The 25,251-nt window shown below is 32.1% G+C and overlaps 1 protein-coding gene across 1 annotated transcript; it reads left to right on the top strand.

The window, feature by feature from the left end:
• The first annotated feature begins 5,258 nt into the window (after positions 1-5,258).
• On the top strand, positions 5,259-23,791 carry LOC128225867 (uncharacterized). The gene is made up of 10 exons (XM_052935764.1): positions 5,259-5,358; positions 5,728-5,949; positions 6,507-6,695; positions 7,944-8,138; positions 12,594-12,794; positions 13,780-13,920; positions 15,827-15,967; positions 22,183-22,320; positions 22,485-22,622; positions 23,524-23,791. Exons 1-10 carry the CDS (start codon positions 5,304-5,306, stop codon positions 23,781-23,783), a joined length of 1,680 nt encoding a protein of 559 aa, XP_052791724.1. The 5' UTR covers positions 5,259-5,303; the 3' UTR covers positions 23,784-23,791.
• Positions 23,792-25,251: the final 1,460 nt, after the last annotated feature.

Below are 25,251 nucleotides of genomic sequence, written 5' to 3'. Positions count from 1 at the left end.
GTCGTCCATTTTGTCGGCGTACAAAATCACATTAGTCGTAAAATCCACCAATTGGTTAAATATCAAACCGTACAAAGTGGTTTAATCATTCAATAGGTTCATGTATTCCAAATAAAGTTATACGAAGCACATTTTTTTTTTAAAAAGTCGGTAAACGGAAAACCTTTAAAAAGCAATTTCCAGCATATTCTTCATATTAGGCGAGTTTCGACAGCCAATAAAATGTGTTGACCATCTTAGCTACCAACTGGACGTCTGACTTCCATTCAGTAGATAGAGCAGGTAACATTATCTGCTCCACAGTAAGTTGGATTATTTGCATTCACTTCGATTCGAACCTATCTTCCGCGGAGCTGTCAATTGCAATTGTTCATCGAACAAAAGCCACGAATGAAAACACGCTGAAATAATGTTCGAAATTCGACAAATATCTTGTATGACACTGACATCAAATGGAGCTTACACACACCCGAATATATTCTAGTAAATAAAACATTACATATAAAAATACATGTTTATCGATAGACACACTTGTTTGGTTTTTTAAACTACGATATACTTCCGTCAGAAAGTATGGGTTCTTGTTAAAAGACTACAAAAAAGAGTGCACTTACGTTTTGTAAAGAGTTATTTTGGGTAAGAACTTCGTTTATGTTGAACCAGGTTGAACCATATGGTTAAGTAAAAGTTCTTTGCACGTTACTTTGTCTTATAGCTTAAAGAAGTTCTTATGCAATCGAAAAGTATTTAATTTATCAAAATTTTTGTATGATAAAATGTGTTTCGAATCAGACAGTAATCTAAATTATAGTTCATGGGTGTATATTGTTTAAATTGTATGCCAAATACTTGGTTTTAATGGCATGTGGTTCACACGCACACACACGAACGCACGTACCATAATACATATAAACACACACACCATACTGATATGGCTTTAACTTTATCATTAAATGCTGTACAACTCACACACATATACACATTCTGGGATCTAAATCTGACCCAGGAAAACCTTACAACTCTAACACACATTCATTTTTGAGTATGTAGGTTTGACTCCGTTACAACATTTAATCCTTACACACAGATATTTTAGAGATTTTCACATCAAACACATACATGCCATATTTCATGTATGTGCTCTCAGTCATTTAGAACAATTTCATTATCAATTTGACACCAGTGTAACGTGATACGCCACTGGACGCCCACTTCCGTCAGGAAAACGATGACAACGAAGACATGTCAAGGCTGAACGATTTTTGTAGAATTAAATCTGTGTGATTTTTCACTCGTTTACATCTGATATCATTGGTACGTACTGTAGCGTCTAAAATTATTAAAATCCAAATCCAAAAGTTCATAATAAAATGATAAATAAATTAATAATGTGTTATAAATAATAATTTCGTAGATATAAACTTCATCAATCCTTGTCTTGTCTTCGTTGCCCTTAGAATATATTACAACCACAAATGATGATATATCTATACTCAATTTTGAATTCACCACGATATGAAAATCCCAGCGAAATAACAGCAACTTTACTCTTTTTAAATGATGTCGGAGACAAAAGCATCAGCCATGATCCCTCGTGTAAGATAGATTTATATCAACCATAGAGCGGCTTTTTCTGCGGAAATTATATAAACCTCGAGTTTGCAAAACACCCAGCGCTCTGGTCTGACACGAGCGACCATGGAAGATAAATAAAATCTCCTCAGATTGAGTAATGTCAAATAATGACAAGAGCAATCACTCTAATACAAATTGTTCTAGTTGATACTATAGATAAAAATTAAATCATGAATTTATAAGATTACATAGATATACGATTTATTTTTGCCATTGCCTATTGTCGCTCTGTCTGTGGTGTATTTATCCTGTGGCACTGTTACCTTAGAGAAGGAGATCTACCATGGTCCGACAAAGGCTCTCAAGCTTTTTAATCCACAGTTTAGTGCAAAAAAATATTGTTGACCTTTTCCAAGAAGTGTCTACAACATCAATAAAAAAAAGATTCATTGATATGTAATTTAAAGTATTTAAGTTGCTGTGAGTGCTTTGTGTACTTTCTGATTACGTTATGTCTCTAGATACATACAAAGCTCCATTTAATGTGTATGCAGCTGTGGGTGCTGTCGTGTGGTGGTATGCGTCTTTCATTGAGTGTTCGTTAGACTTGTTTCGTGCATAGTGAAATAAATTCTTGGTTACGTTTAATTTACTTATTCAATATGCAAAATGGTGTCTTTCTCGCTTGCTATGTATTATTTAAAAAAATATCGGGTAAAAAAACATTGAAGAAGCAAGCTCCTTAACAAGTGGCTATTCGTACAAACTATGACGCAAAGTAGATCAGTTGATGTCTGCACAAAACACAAAAACACAAAGAAAATCGCAACTTTAAGAATTAAAAAAAGTCTGTTTAGTAGCAGTTATCACAAACACGAAGTGCATATTAGTGCATGTCAACCGGCACAATATCCAGTATCATTCCACTTTTGTCAATTTTGTAATATTAAAGAAATGTTATGAGTTTATTAATATAAGGCGTATACCGGTGGAGAGGGCAGGTGAATCCATTATCCACTGATGCTATATATAACGAAAAATGCCCAAATGATCTTGTTTTGCCTTTATCGGAGAACAGACTTGTATAAAATACCGGAATGCACCTTTGTACACTGAATATAACCCAACGTATTTAAACAATATATGTTTCATGAAACCGTACCTTTTACATTGTTCTTAAAACAATTACGCTAATATTCCCTTATTCAATTTTCAATCAGATTGAATATCTTAACAGTTTATCCTGTATAACGTTTAGTGGTATTACTATAGTTATTTCAGTAAAACAATGTTTTTTTATAATTTCCTAAAATTACTGCTTATGAAAACTGATAGCCATGGAAATAAGCATCGGGAAAACCTTAAATAGATCATAAATGTTTACATTTTGAGCTAGTGCAGAATTAACAAATTTGTTTCTGTGGTTGGTTCGAAATGCTTTCTTTTCTCAGGTTAAGTAAAGTATTGAATCATAATATCATCAGAATCGTTCCGGAGGAAAACTATTGAAGGAAAGTTCGAATCATGCACCACCATGCGTCCATAAATTACACTTAAATCATATATACTTGTTATGATTTTCTAATTTCATTTTGCTGTGTGATTATTTTTTATTTGATCCCCTGGTTATTACAATGAGCTTGTTTTCATTAGAATACTGATTATGAGACAATATGAACATTGAATTTGGCAATATTATAAAGCTGTATCGTACCTCTGAGGAGTTGGTAATGTTGATCAGACTTGATTTACTTGTTTGCCGTTGGTGTTTGTCTTTAGTTCATTGAGTTCTTGAAACCACTTAATTAGTTTACATCATTAGTTTGAATTGATTCATTATCGTCTTTAAGCTGTTTTGTCTAGATGTTAGGCTTATATGTTTTATCTACATATCATTGATTAATCCACAGACGAGTGTTTGGTTTTACGCATTTAAACCTGTTTAAACCCTCCGTGAGCCGGTTACACCAACATTTGTTAATGATTATTTTTAATGTTTAGCCTAAGGATTGTGCCTTTAAAAAGTCCTTCGTAGCTAACATTATATTTTAGCTGTATCATCTAGGCCTATTTTACTTATCTTTATAATCTCGCATAAAACTCAATCGCATATCCTTAATCAAAGACAATAATCATATGTCCTCTGATTATTTATAATCGCTTCGTGTGCGCTTCGTTTACACAAACTGAATTAAGAAGGGTTGAAGAAATAAGAATACACAGAAAACATTTAAATCTTACTAAAAGCTGCATGAATTTTATAAATGCAAAGCGGTTTTAAATATAATCTCTGTATATATATATATATATATTTAAGCAAAAAATAAGCTTTTTGCTTAACACATATCAATCGACACCATGATTTTTTTTTCTTAAATATATTGCATGAAAAACAAGTCCTTTATGGGAGCTTAAGACACTTAAGTACGGTGTATATTGATCAGATTAAATATGGACCGAAAACATAACAGGCGTTTCATTAGTGTTATCTTTTGTTTGTATGACTTTTGATAAAGTTTCGAGTGTTTAAACTGATAAAAATTGTTTAAAGCTTCCTCATGCATTTGCTTTTTTGTTTTATTGTGCAATAAGTGGATTTATACTTAAGAGGAACTAAGTGTATTTGGTTGTTTCTTTTTCACTTTCACTTCACATTTATCTTCAATATAAAGTAAATTGTTAAACCTATGATCATTGATCGGTAATGTAATATTTTTACAAATATGTTTCATTAAGACTCCAACAATAATACTGCTTTGATTGTATAATAAAAAAAATGTTTCATTTTATCGTTTTCGTTTAATGAATCGTTTAAATGAAAATGTTAAACGCTCTATATTCAGTGCAGATGTAAGTGAGATTTTCACAATCTGGTGCACTATCAGTAATAAGTTTGTATATCTTTGGTCGACTTAACTGTCTTACCTGTACGAATCAAATTGTATATTTTAACAAGGACATTGACATTTGAACATCAGAATGTGTTCTCATATTTTTTTAAATAACTGTAATAAATATGTATCGACATCAGAATCAGTCTATTGTAAGAAGAAATTTTACGAACACTTGATTGACACAGAAGAGTTGGTTCCAAATTTAATTGTCACTAAGACAACTTTACTATCGACTACAAATATGAATATTATATGAAACCAAATCGATGAAACCATCAGAGGTAAAACATTTACAACATCTCCATTAGGAAGGGATCTTTCGGTGGCACTACACATATACAAAGTACGAAACTAGCAGCCTCGCTTCGATGAAGTATGTTCATTGGCTGTCATTAAACGTTTTAATGTGTTTTCCTCAATCGGTAGAAACATGTTTGATATATGAAAAGATATTCAATTGTTCTTAAAACTAGATGAGTTGTTTAAACCCTGATCTCGCGTTAAGTTTAACGACAACACAAAACGTGTGGATAAAACAGTTTGTTTACCACATTGCCCAATATAACAGTGATATGCTGTACTGCCTAATTGAAAGAATCACTGACGATCAACTGAAAAAATCTAGCTTCTACTGGCAGCTTGCTGCTATACTGCCGTGCTGCTTACTTCACGTACATTTTTGGGGTAACAAACACCATAAACATTATAATTTATTTCTTCTGATATTAATATCAAATTATATTCAAGAAATAAAACGTTCTACAATTTCCATGAATAAAGATGTTTTTCAGGTAAAAGCATTCATTAACACTGACCTGACTTGCATCGAACAGGATGAAGACTCAAATACTGTTCCTAGTTTGGTTTAGTATCCAAGTCATTTTGTCAGGTAAGAATAGATACAAAACATATATGCTACTAGTAACAAAAAAATGTTCTTTGACATATAAGTTTTGATTGTTTTAAAACAGTTTGACGTCCATATTTGTTCACATGATTGATTGATATGTAACTACAGCCAGCCATTGGCAAATATACCAATTCTTATTCAGAATGACATAATGCAAAAAAGATATCAAGGGGAAATATGACCATTTTAATTCCGATTGTACTTGAAATAGGCGAAGGATACGTTTTAACACAATGGAAATTGAACAAAACAATGAGTAATTCAGGAGTCTAATACCTTTAATTAACACAACAATTTGCGACATTCACCAACAATCTTTGTTACTGATATATTAACTCTTGTTTGTAGATCGTGATCTTCTTCAACAGCCTGACATCACTGCTAATATTACAAGTTCACCATATTATGACACATGGTCTCCAGGCAGAATTCTATCTGATATCAGTCAAGACGCTGACTCGTGCAATTGCTGTGCAGCAATTATCGTACCGGGTTACATCGACATTGACTTGATGCACCCATATTCCGTCTACCAAATAGTTATTCTTGGACGCACTGACCAAGAAAATGGTAGACATAATGAAAAACTTGTATGATATAAAACAGACAAAAATGAAATTAGATCGAATAATGGCAGTTACAGTATATGAGTTCTCGGTGTATGACCGTACTGAATCAGTATGAGTTCATCGGACTTCACAGATATCAGTGCACTAACCAAATGTTAATAATGATAAATTACAATAGTATTATTTTTACATTTTTTGTATTGTTTGTAATAATAATAATTAATGTTATTACATATTTCTCTCAATGTAACTTTATTTAACCAATCGCATGCGTATGTCTAGTATTAAAATAGTATTATTCTGAATATTCTAATTGCGACATAATTGTTAAAAATTACGGTTAATGTGTTTTAGTGTTGTGGTTAACATGCGCATTAACACATTTTAAACTGATAGGTTTATACACAGGAGGATTCAAATTCTAAAATATGTAACGTTTTAAATTTCTTTCAAACAATCTGATATTGACTGTTGAGACATAAAAATCCAGAATTTGACTGGCATTGAGTTGGTCAGACGTTGTTCACATTATATATAATGTTTTTTTTACTGTTTCAGGTGTCCAGTTTCAGAATATCTCTTTTTCAACCAATAATGGACATAGCATTCCGGTTGCTAACAAAACAAACACTTACCTTTCGACAATTATTAATCCACGTCAGTTGATACAAATGATACGAATATCTAGTCATCAAAATGCTGGAGTTATGAGCATATGCAATGTGAAAGTTTATGGACGGGAATATTGTAAGTACATTTAATAGTTACTATTAGAAGTATATTTGCGTTTACATGTTTTGAGATCACTTACTAAGTTGCGAGCTGCCGTATTTTAATTTTGTTTCAAAACTCAATATCATGGTTTAACATTCTAAGCCTTCTCAATAGATAAAAAAACAATACAGAAAATATTGGTTTGTAGTGACAGCATGTACAATTCACGTGCCGTTTCAACCTGGTTTGGTAGTTCACAATGATATTATTGATATCATACATCGATTGGACGGACATAAACTCATCAAAACGATAACAGTATCAAACACTCTTAAAAATACTGAATCCTGTTGAAAACAAATGTTCCATTAAATCCAAATGTAAGTAAATAATAATGATTTATGTATTTTGCAAAGTAAACGCACGGACATCTGAGTAAATATGTGTTAACGACAATCGTTGGAAGTAAGTCTTGAATATGAATTAACAATTACTTTTTATAAAATTATGTCAATTAATTAATTGCAGCTTAGATCGTTTTATCAACTTTTGATTAATGAATATTAATGTATGGTTTTAATTGTCAAATCAATACATACAGTTTTGTCTTGATTTTATGCAACTATAAATCAACAAATAGATATAAAGTACTCTTTTACGCGAAAACCTTAAAGAGCGTCCAAATGTTGTTGTTTTATTCTAAATTATTTCGGCGTCCACATACGTGCAAACCCATGAAAAGGATATATATTCCGAGTAAACTTCGAGTCGTTTTTCTCTATGTGACCTGTATATGCCCAATTAAATGAAATATAACGATTATGATAATGTACCAAATGACCTACATCTATGTTTTATCATGTGGTCCTTATCTTATACTTAAAAGTTTACCTGTACCAATGCGGAAAAAACATTCCCCCGCCGCACAGTATATCGAATATCAAATCAATTCTCATGTTATCCTTTTATATGAACGTATTTAAGCAAATATATCGAGAATAATTGAAATTGTGTAACTATACTGAACGAAAACATTTGTTAGAACTGTTGACTTAGACTGCCGCCGAAAAAAGCTACTTTAATAAATAATTATAAGCTTATAGAAGAATATGCTATTTTTTGCTTCTACATGTGTAAACAAATATCTAAAAATATTGCATGGTTAGATGAATGTTTCTTTTCTGATGACTTATCTAAATTAACCAAATGCATTATTATATGAATACAATTTGCATACTTGGTGTAACTAATATAACGAGGATTAGAGTTCTTTTTATACAGTGACAGGCATTTCAAGCCAATCCTCGGTGTACGCTACTTGCACTGCCGAAAGGGCATTAAATGGTATTGAAGATTATGGCACAAACGATATACAACTTTGTCAAGCTTGCAGTGTTACGAATAACGCACAACCCTGGTGGCATGTCGATTTAGGCGGCGAGCACCTGATTAGACGCATTCAAGTAATTGGAAGAGGTAATAGAGCTCCTGCACCCACATGTTTTTTTCTGAAATGTCAAACTATTCAGTGCACTTCAAATACTAATTGCATGTATTATTTCGGGCCATTTATCAAGCATCATAGGATCGAGTAAGTACCAAAGATTTCTAATCTCGACCATTTTTAAACATAAAACCTTTTTAAATGCGATTCGAAAAGAAAACTCATTTCGTAGGAGTGATTGATAACCAGTTTGATCATTGTCATCATGAATTTTCGTTTAAAGGAGACATTTTCAAATTTATAGCTACGTCATTTTTCAAGTCAGTTCACTATATACTAGATATTACCATAATGACCATGTTGTCCAACATCAAATATATCATGCAAGCTAACTCAAGTTATAAGTGAGCAGCGTTTAAACAGTTAGCTATTCGGACAAATTTAATGAAACACTTATTTGTAAAATATGTCAAAACAATAAATGTTTTACATTTACGCAATATTACTCCTCAAAACTGTATTACAATGACATTACAAATGATTTTATTACAATAATTGTTTTGAAAACGATCTTTATAAAAAAATCTATTACATTTTTCATATTGTTTGTGATATTATGATTAATCGTCAAACTTAATTCGTTTTTTGATAAGATCTGTTTCAGAAATACAGCTAGATTTCAAGGCTATATTCAATATTTACAGAGTGTATAAAATGTGAATCGATGAAATACTTTGATTTCACCATAACGTCATGTGTGTGATGTCCATTTTATGCAATCATAAAGAGCACCGCATGGTCATGATTTCATTTTTTTTCTAGAGACATCTCAACATTAAAATTCATAATTGTTTTTTACATAATGATTGCCCTTTAAAGATGCACTCTTACTTCCAAATAAAATTAACCACAATTAATACAAATGTTTTGATATACCAAAAAGGATGAATAAATGTCGACAACAAATGTTTTAATGAAGGTTACCTAGTTGAAAATTCGAAATAAATGTGCAGAAAACACAGTATATCTACCTTATTATATGATAGAATGTCACAGTAAATCTTTTAGCATTCACCAATCATTTAATATGTTTGCGTTTTCTTTTATTAAATACAGGGTTACAAACATGTAATTAGTAATACATTTTCCAAATTTAAATCAATGCATTATTTAGTGAGTAGTTAAAGGTCAAAATTGATGTATGTTTTAAATGTGTATGTATTGATTTTGAATAAGAGTGTCACTTCAATGTAACTGTGATAGAATAAAAATCAAAAGCACAGTTATGCATGAAAGCCTTAAGTCATATGTTAAGGCTTAAGGTATTAGCCGCGTAATACACACTTTTATAAAAGCTATAACCGACAACATAGTTATAATCACGGAACATTATGGGACTTTTATCCAAATTTTGAAGATTTTTACCGTGAATTAAAAAAGTTATTTATGTTTTATTACACCCACCCCCAAACTCCAAGGGCTACAAAGAGCGACAAGTCAATATTTTGTCTATATTTGATTTTGTTTCGCATTATCAGAGATTATGAAATAAACACAGCAGTTTCTGGTAAAATAAGCTTCAGTTCACAGAAAACTAAAGTTCAAACGAACACATTATTGATACACAAAAAATCATTTTGATTGATCTTGTGAGTCTTCGGAACAGAGCAGTATTTCGATATTTGAAAATTTATAGGTTTTATAAAATTCATAAAAAATAGTTTAATATAAGGCAAGCTGCTGAAATCATTTTAAATATTATCTATGATGTCCATTGAACAATTTAAAAGACAATTTTTGATAGTTTACCGTCCAGTTTTGAAGAAAATATACATAATGTCATGTAAACACACATTTTTATAACTAATAAAATGCTTAAAAAATCAACCTTTTTTATTAATATTTATAAAGCTTAATTGGACTTATTCATAAAATGTTCTCTTTCAAATAAATGAATTTTACTTATGATACTAACTGTGAATACAGTGTTCAAAAAATAAGTGTACTTTTAAACTAAAATATGTGAAGAAACAAGAACACTAAGTGGGCGGTAATGCCCCTCCAAAAATGTCAGAGTGAAAGTTCTCAACTTATGTTTTTTTTAAATAGTATAACATGTAAACAATCTCTGGGTAATTTGATGTCTATCTGTTTTATTTTGTCATTGGTATTCTAACTTTTAGATTTTTTCACAACAATTCTTCACTCTTCAACATTTAAAGTTTAGTCTGTTCCCATGCGTTTGTACTTGTAGTGTGTGCACAGATGATAATTACTCAATGCTGAGTCAATGCTGATTTGGTTTTCATGCCCCTTCAGGTACTTTACCCATCTAGAATGTTTAGTACTGTAAAGAAAAAAGGTGTACTTTAAAGCCTTTCTAACTAATAAGTATAGATAGATAATTATACTGCCATACATATACAGAATAAAATATAAACAGTTAGATATTTCTCGACATTATTTTGAAAAAACAACAACAACAAGCTGATACATACATGTATATATATAAAGAAAAGCATTAAATTTATCAATTAAAATTCATCATCATCATCATCAGCAGCAGCAGCAGCAGCACCACCACCACCACCACCACCACCACCACTACCACCACTTGATCACCACCACCAACACCACTACCACCACTTGATTATTGAAAACAGTGTGTTTATAAAAACAAAAAACCAAGTCAAATATATTTTATATGAAATACTCACACCATCTCTATCAGATGCGACTGCCTTGTAGATAGACATGGCTGTCAAATCCGCTCTCAATGATCCAACATAATATTTAATGCAGGCTGGAATTCTTCATAACCCAGTGTTGTTGACTTACAATGTAGTAATATTCAGTCATTTTCCTGTCTGAAAGAAATTTGACTTCTGATTATCAATGAGCAGAAACTACCATCGTAAAATACAAATGCACAAGTATTATACATTCTGCACTAATACCCGTTTTAGCCAAGAGTAAGGGTTGGAAGGCACAAATGTGTAGTTGTTGTGCATATGGTTGATAATGATTGACGACAGTCTGGGGTTTTAACGAGACCTACACCAAGCAAATGAATGTCGCTAGTGTCCAAGCAGTCGTGGCTTCAAGCCCCAAACCACGTACAACTTTTCCTAACAGGTTAATTTTGAAAATATGCAAGCAAATAACGGGTATGTACATGTATTATGGTATGTTAGAAATAGGTCACATACCAAAACACATCACTTTTAAACAAAACTTTGAGTCTAATATTTTTCTAAGTTAAAATATTCAAATTAAAGATTACATACTAATATCATATACATAAATAATGTACATAAGTACATATAAAAAACATGTAACATGTACAGAATAAGTACATGTAAAATATGTAACATGTACATAAGTACATTTAAAAATATGAACATGCTGTCTTAACATTTAGCTGATAAACATTATATAAGAATTTCAAAGATAAATTAAAAAACGTGCTTGAACACATCAACGTACAAAACTGCTCAAGGATATTTACATTCATAGCCCTTTGTTGCGAATATCTGAATATCCCAGTTCCATGCTGATTGTTGACAGTTCGTTTTTTCGACAGAAAGTCTTCTCTTACGCGTATAATTCACTTATAATCCATGTTTTACTGTAATGACTCAAATTGTTAGATGTATAGTAATCAACTGTCAGCGTGCAATTTTAGTGTTTATTTATTTTAAACGTATATTCATGAGAAAAACATCACCGAGTTTCAAAATACTACGATGTAGAAATTCCACTATAGACCTATAAATAGCGAGGAAATACCTTCTGTTTCTAAACATAGCAACATCCGGTACAGGCCGAATACGCCCGATGTTCGTCGCGATCTGTTACGGCGAGTGGCGATATATGTCGATGTTACCCGATGTTTCCCGAGTTGTATTTCATGGCTAATACCTTAATTGTCTTTTTTCCCAAATAAAGTAGTTCTTGTAATGTTAATACCTTTTTGAGAGTTAATGATATGATACAGCACTACAAGCATCTACTATGTTCTCCAGCACTGTATAACAATTCGTAGTAAAACAAATATCATTATGGATTAATCCCTCATTATCAAATGGAATAAGTTAGAATTAACGAAATGACTGTATTGGTACTTACAATAAGTATAGGTTAAATACAGAAATTAGTGTATACGCTTATTGAATCATGCTATGGTTTATTTTGTTTGCTTCTTTTAGATAATCAGTTACAAAGTAAAGGACTTCGCGTTTCTATTGCTAACGCATTGGTTGACACGGACGTTGTTATCCAAGGGAACGTCAGTGTTCTAGGATAAGACCAACAAATATCGCCTCCTAAGCACTGTATTAAAAATTATTGTAAAACATAAATCGAATGAGAAAAATTCAACGTAAGGAGGGTATTGTTGCTTACCATTACTATAGGTTAAATATAGAAATAAGTATAAACTTTTATTGAATCATGTTATGATTTAGTTTTTTCTTTGCTTCTTTAAGATAATCTGTTACAAAGTAGAGGACTTCGCGTTTCTATTGCTAATGCATTGGTGGGCACAGACTTTGTTATCCAAGGGAACGTCAGTGTTCTAGGATTAGACCAACAAATATCGCCTCCTAGACTTGCACGTTCCATCAACATCACTTCTGTATCGGGAACAAATTATATGGTCCTTTGTGAAGTTAAAATATCTGAAACAGGTAAGTTTGTACCATTTCAATACCTACTTGAATCGACCGCTTGTGAAGTGTACGATCAATTGTTTATGTCGTATGAACAAAGTCCGATCGTCAATGATTTATTCAAGGCATAAGTGTGTTGCTTTTTATGATTAACAGGAAGTAATCGTTCTCGCAATATGATTTATTTATTCATTTATATATCACAAAAGTTTACTTGTGTACTTTTAAATATATAGTACATATATTCAAGCAAGCTAAGGTTATAAGGTTATAACTTATTTTATAAGTTAGATTGAATAGTTAATTTTCCATTGAATCGACAGCGGGATAGTTTCTCTTAATTTCTTGGATATGTTTTAAATGTTCGTCACTTTTACTTTTTCAAATGGATATGACGTAATAAACATATTACATAAATTTCGACGTCATTTAACCAGTTGTGACGTCTCGATGAAAGTGAAAGCAAATTTCATTAAAAGTTATTGTTTATGTTGTGAATATTTCTTAACATCACCTTATAATGTTAAACATTATTATATTACATTCTGATAATAAACGGAATTAAAAAAAATCCAATATTCTTTGTTTGAGGATTTTCATGTACTTTATTTCTGCAAGAAACGCTTCCATGAAATATGTTAATAAGAGCGACTTGATTTCTAACAAATCCTATATGTTGATAAAATTTGTGTAGTAGTTTTGACTTTTGACATATGCCCCCTCTCTCTGTTTATGTAACAATAGTAAACTCAGTGAAATACTTATGCTAAGACAATATGCAAACAATTCCAAAAAAAAAAAACTTCTGTGTAAACAGCAAATGTACGTCGTATCAATAGTCTTCTTATAAATGAGATGTTCGTACTTGAACTTTGTACTTGCCTTTGTCAATCGCTTTGACATGCAAGAGATGAACAACGTCCAATACACTATTTTCCATACCAGTATCCCGGTAACCAAAGTACCTTAACGTCAATATTTTTAACCACAACATATATTTAAGATTGCCCGATCGGAACATACGGAGATAAGTGCGCTGAAAGCTGTGGACATTGCAGAGGAGGCACTAATCAGTGTGACTATGTCAATGGAACCTGCAAAATGGGATGTGAAACAGGATATGTGGGTCTGCCTTGCTTGCAAAGTAAGTATTTAATCTATGAATGCATACAATAAACATACTTGCAGATATTCGCAAGTAATAGTACACGCGAAAATTGAATATAAAATAGTTCTAAGTAGCGTAAATGTTTGTTACTTGAAGTAAAATTAACTGATACACTGTGAGACTTAAGGTATTTGATTTTATCGACGCATTGCTAATGATATTGGATTTGACGAATTTATTTCAATTGCTTAAGCGCCAAATAGTTTGCTTGTTAGTTTGCTGGTCACAAGGAATCTTAGGTGAACATAACTGTATACATCGGATACCTTACCTCACAGAGAGAAAATGAGCTCATTTTAAAGTATAGAAAGGGACACAATAAGACATTAATTTAGGCCAAAATAAATGCTTTGTTTTAAAATTAAATTGTATTTAAACTTCATTTGCAAATGAGTTTGATATTCAGAATTTCTCGGTTTATACACCCTTTCAATTATACTGTGTTTAAAATTACCTGCCCTTTGTACAAAACTGGAGGGAAAAGTTTTCTCAAATAGAAAATTGTTTCTAATATCTAAAACTGTATACTGACTTTAAAAACAACTATGAAGTTGGAAAATATGTCTATGTTATAGATATTAAAACATAGAAGCTGTTTGCAAGATTTAGGAGTTCATGTCGTAATCTTATGATAGAAAGGGAAGGCATTATAGAATCGATGAAGAATATCACTATTGTCTATATTGTAAATGTATTGTAGAAGACGAATTTCAATTCCTACTTGTGTTTCCATTGTATTTAAGTATATGCGTTAAGTACATACCAAGTTTGTATTACGACTATCCAACATTAGAAACATTCTACAATCTGTTGTCATGTCAAAATGAATTGATTTTAAAAATACAGCTTTATTTGTATACCATGCTTTTAATTTGCGAAATGAATATTTTACAGATAATGGTATGCGCAACTGATAATATTCGTACACTATCTATATTGTAGGAAGTTTGCAATATCTTTGTCTTATATTGGCATGCTTAAGTTCAAGTCCGATCGTCAATGATTTATTCAAGGCATAAGTGTGTTGCTTTTTATGATTAACAGCAAGTAATCGTTATCGCAATATGATTATTCATTTATATATCACAAAAGTTTACTTGTGTACTTTTAAATATTTAGTATATATACATTCAAGCAAGCTAAGGTTATAAGGTTATAACTTATTTTATAAGATAGATTGAATAGTTAATTTTCCATTTAATCGACAGCGGGATAGTTTCTCTTAATTTCTTGGATATGTTTTAAATGTTCGTCACTTTTACTTTTTCAAATGGATATGACGTAATAAACATATTACATAAATTTCGACGTCATTTAACCAGTTGTGACGTCTCGATGAAAGTGAAAGCAAATTTCATTAAAAGTTATTGTTTATGTTGTGAATATTTCTTAACATCATCTTATAATGTTAAGCATTATTATATTACATTCTGATAATAAACGGAATTAAAAAAATCCAATATTCTTTGTTTGAGGATTTTCATGTACTTTATTTCTGCAAGAAACGCTTCCATGAAATATGTTAATGAGAGCGACTTGATTTCTAACAAATCCTATATGTTGATAAAATTTGTGTAGTAGTTTTGACTTTTGACATATGCCCCCTCTCTCTGTTTATGTAACAATAGTAAACTCAGTGAAATACTTATGCTAAGACAATATGCAAACAATTCCAAAAAAACTTCTGTGTAAACAGCAAATGTACGTCGTATCAATAGTCTTCTTATAAATGAGATGTTCGTACTTGAACTTTGTACTTGCCTTTGTCAATCGCTTTGACATGCAAGAGATGAACAACGTCCAATACACTATTTTCCATACCAGTATCCCGGTAACCAAAGTACTTTAACGTCAATATTTTTAACCACAACATATATTTAAGATTGCCCGATCGGAACATATGGAGATAAGTGCGCTGAAAGCTGTGGACATTGCAGAGGAGGCACTAATCAGTGTGACTATGTCAATGGAACCTGCAAAATGGGATGTGAAACAGGATATGCGGGTCTGCCTTGCCTGCAAAGTAAGTATTTAATCTATGAATGCATACAATAAACATACTTGCAGATATTCGCAAGTAATAGTACACGCGAAGATTGAATATAAAATAGTTCTAAGTAGCGTAAATGTTTGATACTTGAAGTAAAATTAACTGATACACTGTGAGACTTAAGGTATTTGATTTTATCGACGCATTGCTAATGATATTGGATTTGACGAATTTATTTCAATTGCTTAAGCGCCAAATAGTTTGCTTGTAACTTCGCTGGTCACAAGGAATCTTAGATGCACATAATTGTATACATCGGATACCATACCTCACAGAGAGAAAATGAGCTCATTTTAAAGTATAGAAAGGGACACAATAAGACATTAATTCAGGCCAAAATAAATGCTTTGTTTTAAAATTAAATTGTATTTTAACTTCATTTGCAAATGAGTTTGATATTCAGAATTTCTCGGTTTATACACCCTTTCAATTATACTGTGTTTAAAATTACCTGCCCTTTGTACAAAACTGGAGGGAAAAGTTTTCTAAAATAGAAAATTGTTTCTTTATACTAACTTTAAAAATAACTATGAAGTTGAAAAATATGTCTATGTTATAGATATTAAAACATAGAAGCTGTTTTAGCAAGATTTAGGATTTCATGTCGTTATCACATGATAAAAAATGGAAGGCATTATGGAATCGATGAAGAATATCACTATTGTATATATTGTTAATGTATTGTAGAAGACGAATTTCAATTCCTACTTGTTTTTTTTTTTTTACATTGAATTCAAATATATGCGTTAAGTACATACCAAGTTTGTATCACGACTATCTAACCTTACAAACATTCCACAATCTGTTGTCATGTCAAAATAAATTGATTATAAAAAACAGCTCTATTTGTATATTATCATGCTTTTAATTTTCGAAATGAATATTTTACAGATAATGGTATACGCATCTGATATTATTCGTACACTATCTATATTGTATGATGTTTGCTATATTTTTGTCTTATATTGCATGCTTAAGTTCAAATTTGAATGACCAGTTATACCTGTTAAAATAATACATGTATTTGTTGTTCAAATGATTGTGCCGGAGGCCATATATCATTATAAATATCTATCTAATGACACCACGAGGGGATAGCCAATAACAAAGCGCTAGATGCGAGGTGATACAATTACAGCTTTGAAATGCGATATTAGGTATGGAACAGATTTGTTACTTTTACAATATATTAAATCATTCATGTAAAAATGTTTGTTGTATTATATAACCTAAATAACCGCACGTTGAAGCCAATAATCGGTTTGTCACATATTTCCTTGGTTGTGGAGTCGGCGATTGGCACTATTAAATCATCATGTAAGGCTGGTATCTGTAGCAATATATATGAAAATGTCGTTCTACTGATTGAACATGCGTTCAACACAAACCATATATACATTTAAGCCCATATTTAAGTACAAACGGATAAATATACTTTATTTAACTAATCTTACTTCATCTTTTGTTATCCACACGTACACTACATCGCCTGTCAGTTCCTGTAGGCCGCATCGTCGATGTAGCCGGCAGTGGAACCCTTTGCTGTTACCTCATTAATATACACGCACTATGGTTATTTTATATATAAGTATTATACTATTCTAAACATGATTATACCATACTAAACATGCGTTGATAACTCACCTCTTCTCAGGTTCTAAATGTATGGAGCGTAGTCCTTCAATACAATGTACTAACAAAGATACATCAATTGAACGCTATCATGATGCTTAGCATTTCTGCTTGCTGTCTCTCTGTAACATCTACTGTGTTCAACTCGAGAGTAGGCATTTCAGGCTCTCTCTGAAAGTAACTTCTACTCCAGCCATAGTCGGTAGACAAACCTCCGCTTGTCTTAGATGCCTATTTGTACGCGGTCTGTGTGATCCCAGAAAATAGGGTTGTTTAATCCATTTAATATTATTATTTAAAATAACACTCAACTCTAATATTGACCACTACAAGCAATGTGAAACATGCATTTTTAAAATCATTTATCTCTCCGCAGACATCACGGAAATTCCCCCGCCTATTAACCCGCTTAATTATGAGTGTGTTGCAGACAATTAAGGCAAGGCTGACATTCTAAATGATTATTTCGTTCTTCAGACTTATGTTGACGACTCATCACATGTATTACCTCGGGTTGATTTAGCTTTCAATGATAGAAAACTTGATTTAATTGTTATCATGCCTTCAGAGGTAAAAGATGTTCTGCAAAGTCTATCAATTGGAAAAGCATCTGGACCCGATGGCATTGATAATCGTGTTTTGCGAGAAGCTTGTACAGCACTTAGTCAACCTTTATGTGATTTATTTAACGCTTCGCTCTGTTCTTGTGTTGTTCCTACAAATTGGAAATGTTCAAATGTTTGTGCTGTGTTCAAAAAGGGATATCCTTCGGACCCTTCTAATTATCGACCAATATCTCTTTTAAATACAATGGAGAAGGTGTTCGAAAGAGTTGTATTTAAACATGTATTTAACTTCCTTCGAGACACACATTTCTTTACCCGATATCAATCTGGTTTCCTGCCAGGGGATTCTACCGTAAACCAACTTACCTACTTATATAATAGCTTTTGTCAAGCTCTCGACTCTGGTCTCGAAACAAAAGTTGTTTTCTTTGATATAAGTAAAGCATTTGATAATGTTTGGCATCGTGGTCTTCTCTTTAAACTCGAAAGAGCTGGCGTGTGTGGTAGTTTATTATCTTGGTTCGCCAACTACTTAGAAAACAGACGACAACGCGTTGTTATTCCTTGAGCATCATCTGACTTAAAATCAATTAAAGCAGGTGTTCCACAAGGATCAATTCTGGGCCCTCTTTTATTCCTTGTTTATATTAATGATATAGTTAGCGAAATTGATTCGTCTATTAACCTTTTTGCTGACGATACTAGTCTATTTGTTATAGTGGATTACCCACAGACGGGGGCTGTTCAATTACAGAGAGATATTGATAAAATAAGTCTTTGGGCTGAAAAGTGGCTGGTCAAGTTTAATCCAAACAAATCAGAATCAATGGTTATTTCTCGAAAGAGGAACAAACCAATACATCCCTCTCTGTACATATTTGATATCGCTATCCCTGTAGTGGAATCACACAAGCACCTTGGTATTTTCTTTTCTGATGGAGGAAATTGGCATTCTCATATTAACTATATTATTGGAAAGGTTTGGCCTAGAGTCAATATCATGAAACGACTCCGTTATCAACTTGATAGGAGGTCTCTTGAGGTCACCTACCTATCATTCATACGGCCAATCTTGGAATACGCTGATGTTGTTTGGAGTAATTGTACTCAATATGACAAGGATGAACTTGATAAAATTCAAACTGAGTGTGCACGTATTGTTACTGGTTGTACTCGACTTGTTTCCCTGCGACTTCTTAAGATCGAATCCGGTTGGGAGGATTTAAGTTCTCGGCGAGAAAAACACAAGCTTCTTTTTTTTTTCAAAATGAAAAATGGTCTTGCACCAGATTACCTTTCTGACCTCATTCCACAAACAGTAGGCCAAGCCTCGTCAAGACTGTTAAGAAACTCATCACACATATCTAGCATTCGTACAAATACTTCACTTTATATGAATTCTTTCCTACCTTCTACTATATCTGCATGCAATAATCTCCCAGGCGAAGTAAAATTGATTGACAGTGTCTCTGGATTTAAAACTTTTCGGAAGTCGGATGTCCCAAAAACGAATGATATTTTTTATTATGGTAAGTGCCGATTACAAGTCTTGCACACACGTCTTCGCAATGAATGCAGCTCACTGAATCATCACCTGTTTGTTAGAAATATCGTGCCGTCACCCCTCTGCTCGTGTGGAATTCAGGAAACATCTTATCATTTTCTCCTAATTTGTCCTCTTTATACAGATCAAAGGCGAATAATGCTGTCTTCTGTAGAAGAGCTGACTGAAGTAACTCTTCATAACCTACTTTATGGTGACGAAACTCTTTCAGAAGATCAAAATAAAATAGTGTTGGATGCTGTTCATCTGTTTATTCAATTGTCCAAACGATTTGACTAGTTATCCAACATTTGTATCGAATTCAGACTAAATTTGTAATGTCATTCATAGTTCTAAGCTAAGTAGATTGCTTGACACTTGAAGTGTATTACCAAAATCAACCACCTAGCCTTTCCTTCTTCATCTCTATATTTCTCCGTTTGAATTCAATGAACGATATTGCGTGATACTACTAATTAAGTAACCGTGTTATCATATGTCCCAGATATAGTTTAACATTCTATTACTTTATATTCGTCGTTATGATTTTCATTTTGTCATCTATATAGAGTTTATATAATGTCCGTCACTTAAAAAAGCACTCTACAAATTGTTTGGAGAAGAACATTATAAGATTTATTTATCTTTCGTTCTCATTCGTTTTATAACATTTGTACTTGTATTTGACTTACATTGTATTTGACATGTATTGATGAATAAAATATGTTTAAACTAAAGTAACGTTTTAACAGTATTCTTCATGAACAGATCAGAAAAGATAATTGATAAAACTTATATATATATATATATATATATATATACACATATATATATCTCTCTCTCTCTCTCTCTCTCTCTATATATATATATATATATATATATATATATATATATATATGTACATCGTCCGAATACACATATTTATACAAATATTTTCAGGAAAACCCCCATTTCCTTAATACATAATGTACTAAATACATGATAATAATTAAACGGCATTTAACTATCAATACTATTACGGGACAATGACTATTATGATTTTTGAACCCCTTTCAAATATTGCACTACTGATTATATATCTTTTCAATATAAAAAGTGTGTTTAAAACTTTTTAGTTATTCGGCAATATAATTAGTTTATAGGAATTTATAAACAGCACTAACATGCTTTGAAATTTGCAATTATCAAAGGTGTTTTCGGCGTTTACTCTAACTCTATAACACTTTAACGGCTCTAATTAATCCTTAAATTAGGTGTGAAATGCCAATCGATATTCCCTAGGCACGTTTTCATTTCAAAAGTAGGCCGAAACGGACTAGGCCGATTTGTACATATGTGTACACATATCAAATTAAACAGTGATCATTGGAAAGTTAAAGCTAGAATTATAAGCACATGCACGACATGAGCATATGTTTTCTAGCAACAAGTGTTCAAAGTGTCATATGGATACTTGTTCGAGTGTGTATTGACTATCTAATTAGCTAGTTTTTCTTCAATAAGAGACAAACTAAAACAGAATAATTTGCCTTTATTAGCGCTAGAGTTACGCGCGTTATGAGTCATACATATTACATGGAACCGGTATACATAGTTTGAATGAAAACAATCTTCAGAAATATGGCCTTTTTGAAATGAAAATTAGGTGGATATTAAGCAAGAACTTTAACAAAAGGTACATGCAAAAGAGTTCATTGCATAGCATGAACAAATTCATTGCAATGCTTTACAATGAACAGCAGTGCATATGAATGTTAATTTATGTTATCACAAGTTCAAAAAATGAAAGACAATATGATTATAAATAAGGGGGAAATTAGTAAAACTAGTAGCATAAACCAAAGCGTTATACCAATACATAAATATTTATTTTGAACCCAGGATCATAGATTTAGAATATTAAATGAGCAGACAGGAGCACTAACAGAGAAATAATAATCAATCATACAGAGTTCAGATAATTTAGAATAAAACGTGTCCAATAACACAAATATAGAACACATACATTTAGAAAAATAATAGCCGCATATAGAAATTCAAGTGAAATAATAACAACAAGTAGATTTTAGTGAACTTATTACTGCACACATAGATCAAACAGTCTTAAACACGAACACCAGAAGTGTTCATCTGTTTTAATCAGCTAATCTTTATCATATTTAAATAATAACGATTACGGGATTTCTGATAAACTATAGTATTCATCTAATATGTAGACGTGGTTTATAATAAAAAAATATAATAGCATATCAAAGCAAAACACTTACCAAATTCGACAAGAAATAAAACTTCAGATTGTTTTTCTGTCATTTTAAGCGATACTCAAAGCGGAGATCGAGGTATCTGAAACTTGTTATCCTCTATCTACTTCAGTTATCGGTAAGGGGCTCAACACTTCTTCGCCAATTTCGCGATAAGTTTAAAGGGTGTATTGTTTTCTCCTTAAGGCTGCAACAGCAGTTACTACGGTGAAAACTGTGCCCAACGTTGCGGCAATTGTTTAGACGGGATACGATGTGATTTGAAGAATGGAAGCTGTCAAGGAAAATGTTCACCGGGGTATCTTGGATTATACTGTAATCAAAGTACGTTTTATATTTTTACTTTAATTTAGATGGCATTCAATTAAACTGAGGTTTAATTAGTTAAGTTATTTAATATTTCGTTTTGAGGCCCGGTCGCACATAATTCCATTTTGTATAAATACTTATACTACCATTGCAATATCCGGGTATTGTCGTCCCTTTAGGCTGCAACAGCAGTTACTACGGTGAAAGTTGTTCCCAACGTTGTGGCAACTGTTTAGACGGGACTCGATGTGATTTACAGAATGGAAATTGTCCAGTTGGATGTTCAGCAGGCCATAGTGGAGTGTTCTGTAATCAAAGTACGCTGTATAATTAGACTTTAAATTATATGTTTATCATACAAACTGAATTTCTATTAAGCCTATTAAGAGACCATATTGTTTAACTGTCGTAGGTATTGGACACTTTTTAAACAAACTTATAGCATGTTTATAAATTCAACAATAAATACTTTCATTCTATTCGGCGACTAGTTGCCAGCTGCTTGTACGGCATATGCCTATTGTCGTACGAACTAAGTCTTGTCATCGAATATTTTTGAAGACACGTGATCGTCTTTTCGTATGAATAACTGTTAGGTAACTGGTCTACGGTAACAAAGCTGTCAATGTGCGTTTCAAATTATTTTATTTTATGTTGTTAGTCGGATATATAGTATCATTTACCAAAAGCATATGACAAGTACAGATGCAATTTTAAAAATCTGTTTTTTTCTTCTTTTTTATTTATTTGTTTGATAGGATAGTCGGACAAGATATTATTTAATAATAGTCTCTCAAAATTATAATTATTCAGGAAAAACTCAGCTGATTTTTGTTATCTATGCATGCATTACTTTGCTTGCATAGAAAGTAATATATCTTGTGTTGAAATCATATGATTTAGCAAATACGCAAACAGTGTCAAATTCCAGGATTGACAATGAACAACTTGATAATGTTCATGTCGGGTATTTGCAGGCAAGACATAAGAACTCATTTGTCCAGTTCAGGCTGACAAAAAGAAAAAAAAAAATGTGTATTGAAAAGCCACAACGCGAAACAGTGATTTCAAATTTATATTCACACGCAAGTGCAATCTGTATCTACCTGAGCAAATACCTGTTAGTGAAACATTAAAGTCGTAAAACCTAAACATAACTATATAAGGTACCTTTTAAAAGAAGATGGAAAGAGGTGTCAGTAATTCGTCCTCTTTTAGGTTGCAACAGCAGTAACTACGGCGAAAACTGTGCACAACTTTGCGGATATTGTATAGATGGGAGTCGTTGTGATTTGAAGAATGGGAGCTGTCCAGTAGGATGTTTGACAGGGTATCGTGGAATATACTGTAATCAAAGTACGCTTTATATTTATAGATCAAAGCTGAAATATTATTTAACTCATGTTGTTGTACCGTGTTTGACACATTTTAAACGAAATGATTCTAAGTCCAGGTGTCATATAGTAAACATGTACTAACATGTACATGCACCCCATTTGGCGACCAGTTGTGGGTCTGTTGGAGTTCAAATGATTGCGTACTGGTGTACTAAGATTATCGAATGTGTTTGACGAATCACGACTATCGTGTTATGCGAATTACCATAAAAAAGTCGACGACGTCTTGGTGATTTATTTGCGAACAGCATCAACTGGTTTCCATTCAAATATAAGAATTGGTATTATAAAATGTGTTCTTCAATAAAGTCAAACAAACATTTTGTATGTTTTATCAGCAAAAAAACTTGAGCATTTTTTGGGACAAACGCAAATTATATATATATTTTTTTTAGAAAAAAATGTCTTAATTGGTGGTCTGTTTTATTGTGTATTATTCCATAACAAATATGTGATTATGTTTATATGATCGACGCCAAAATTATTTGTGCAGCCTGCGCTGATTATACGTATGGTGATAATTGCTCCTCCCGCTGTGGTCACTGTCATGACAAGGCAGTATGTAAAAAAGAATCAGGAAACTGTCCAGCAGGTGGATGTGACCGGGGGTACACTGGCGTCAGATGTAAAACAAGTATGTTTTCTTATATTTAATAATGGCAAACATTGTGGTATTTTCAAATATGAACTGTAATGGTATCTGCTTGTTTCAAACCAACATTAAATGTATGGCAAACATTTCAATACCGACAGTTTGATAAGTCGCTATAAATGAGCTATTTCGGTCTTTGGTCGTCCGTCCGTATGTCCGTTTAAATTAATTTTCCTTCAGAGCCTACATTGATCAAACTGTTCTGAAATGATCGTTCAAAGCTTTGAAATAATTATTTAATGTACCTGTGATGACAATAAAAAGTAAATGAAAGAAGAATTAAATGTTCCTGTCCGATATCGCCAGCCCGATTAGCCTCTCGAAGAATGTACACGTTGTCATGCGTTTTGCGAGATTCTTGACAAAAATAGCGCTTTTTTCTTTCATGCATTTCGTTAAAATACGGGGTTTTATCAGTTAGATATCAATAGTGAAAATATCAATAATTTCACTGCAAAATAAGGAGTGAACATATCAACTTTCAAAATTACTTTTAAAATCCATTGTTGTTACTTCCCCTTCATCAAAAAAAATGTTGACAAATAAAATATTTGAAATTTAAAGAAATGTAACATCAGTTTAAATAAAGATATTTTTGGAAATTGACAACTTACCGTTTATTAGAAAAATAGTTATCACGATTTTCAAACGTTTTCTTGATAAAGACTTGACTTGAAGCTGAATGTTCGAACATTTGCTTTCATACCAAACAAATTACAAACGAAAACAACAGTTCGAACATAAATAGAATGTTATATCATCGTTCAAATGTGTTTTGAACTATTTGTCGTTGTAATACGTAATACCAACTTCCCGTAAAATATTTATTTTGCCAAACGGCATAGAAACACGCAAATGTTTAACTTAAACAATGAAAATAAACTATTTTCCAGATTT

Source organism: Mya arenaria, chromosome 3 (genome assembly GCF_026914265.1).
Source record: "Mya arenaria isolate MELC-2E11 chromosome 3, ASM2691426v1".
Lineage (NCBI taxonomy): Eukaryota > Metazoa > Mollusca > Bivalvia > Myida > Myidae > Mya > Mya arenaria.
The sequence above is the reverse complement of the archived record's forward strand: the minus strand, read 5'-3'. Positions and strand labels throughout refer to the sequence as shown.

What these genes read in the sequence shown, in the direction of transcription:
- LOC128225867 (XM_052935764.1), top strand. Translation starts at nt 5,304, where the DNA reads ATGAAGACTCAAATACTGTTCCTAGTTTGGTTTAGTATCCAAGTCATT. An exon ending in AGTTTATGGACGGGAATATT is followed by an intron (nt 6,696 to 7,943) that starts GTAAGTACATTT and finishes CTTTTTATACAG; the next exon opens with TGACAGGCATTTCAAGCCAA. An exon ending in GGGTCTGCCTTGCCTGCAAA is followed by an intron (nt 15,968 to 22,182) that starts GTAAGTATTTAA and finishes TTTCTCCTTAAG; the next exon opens with GCTGCAACAGCAGTTACTAC.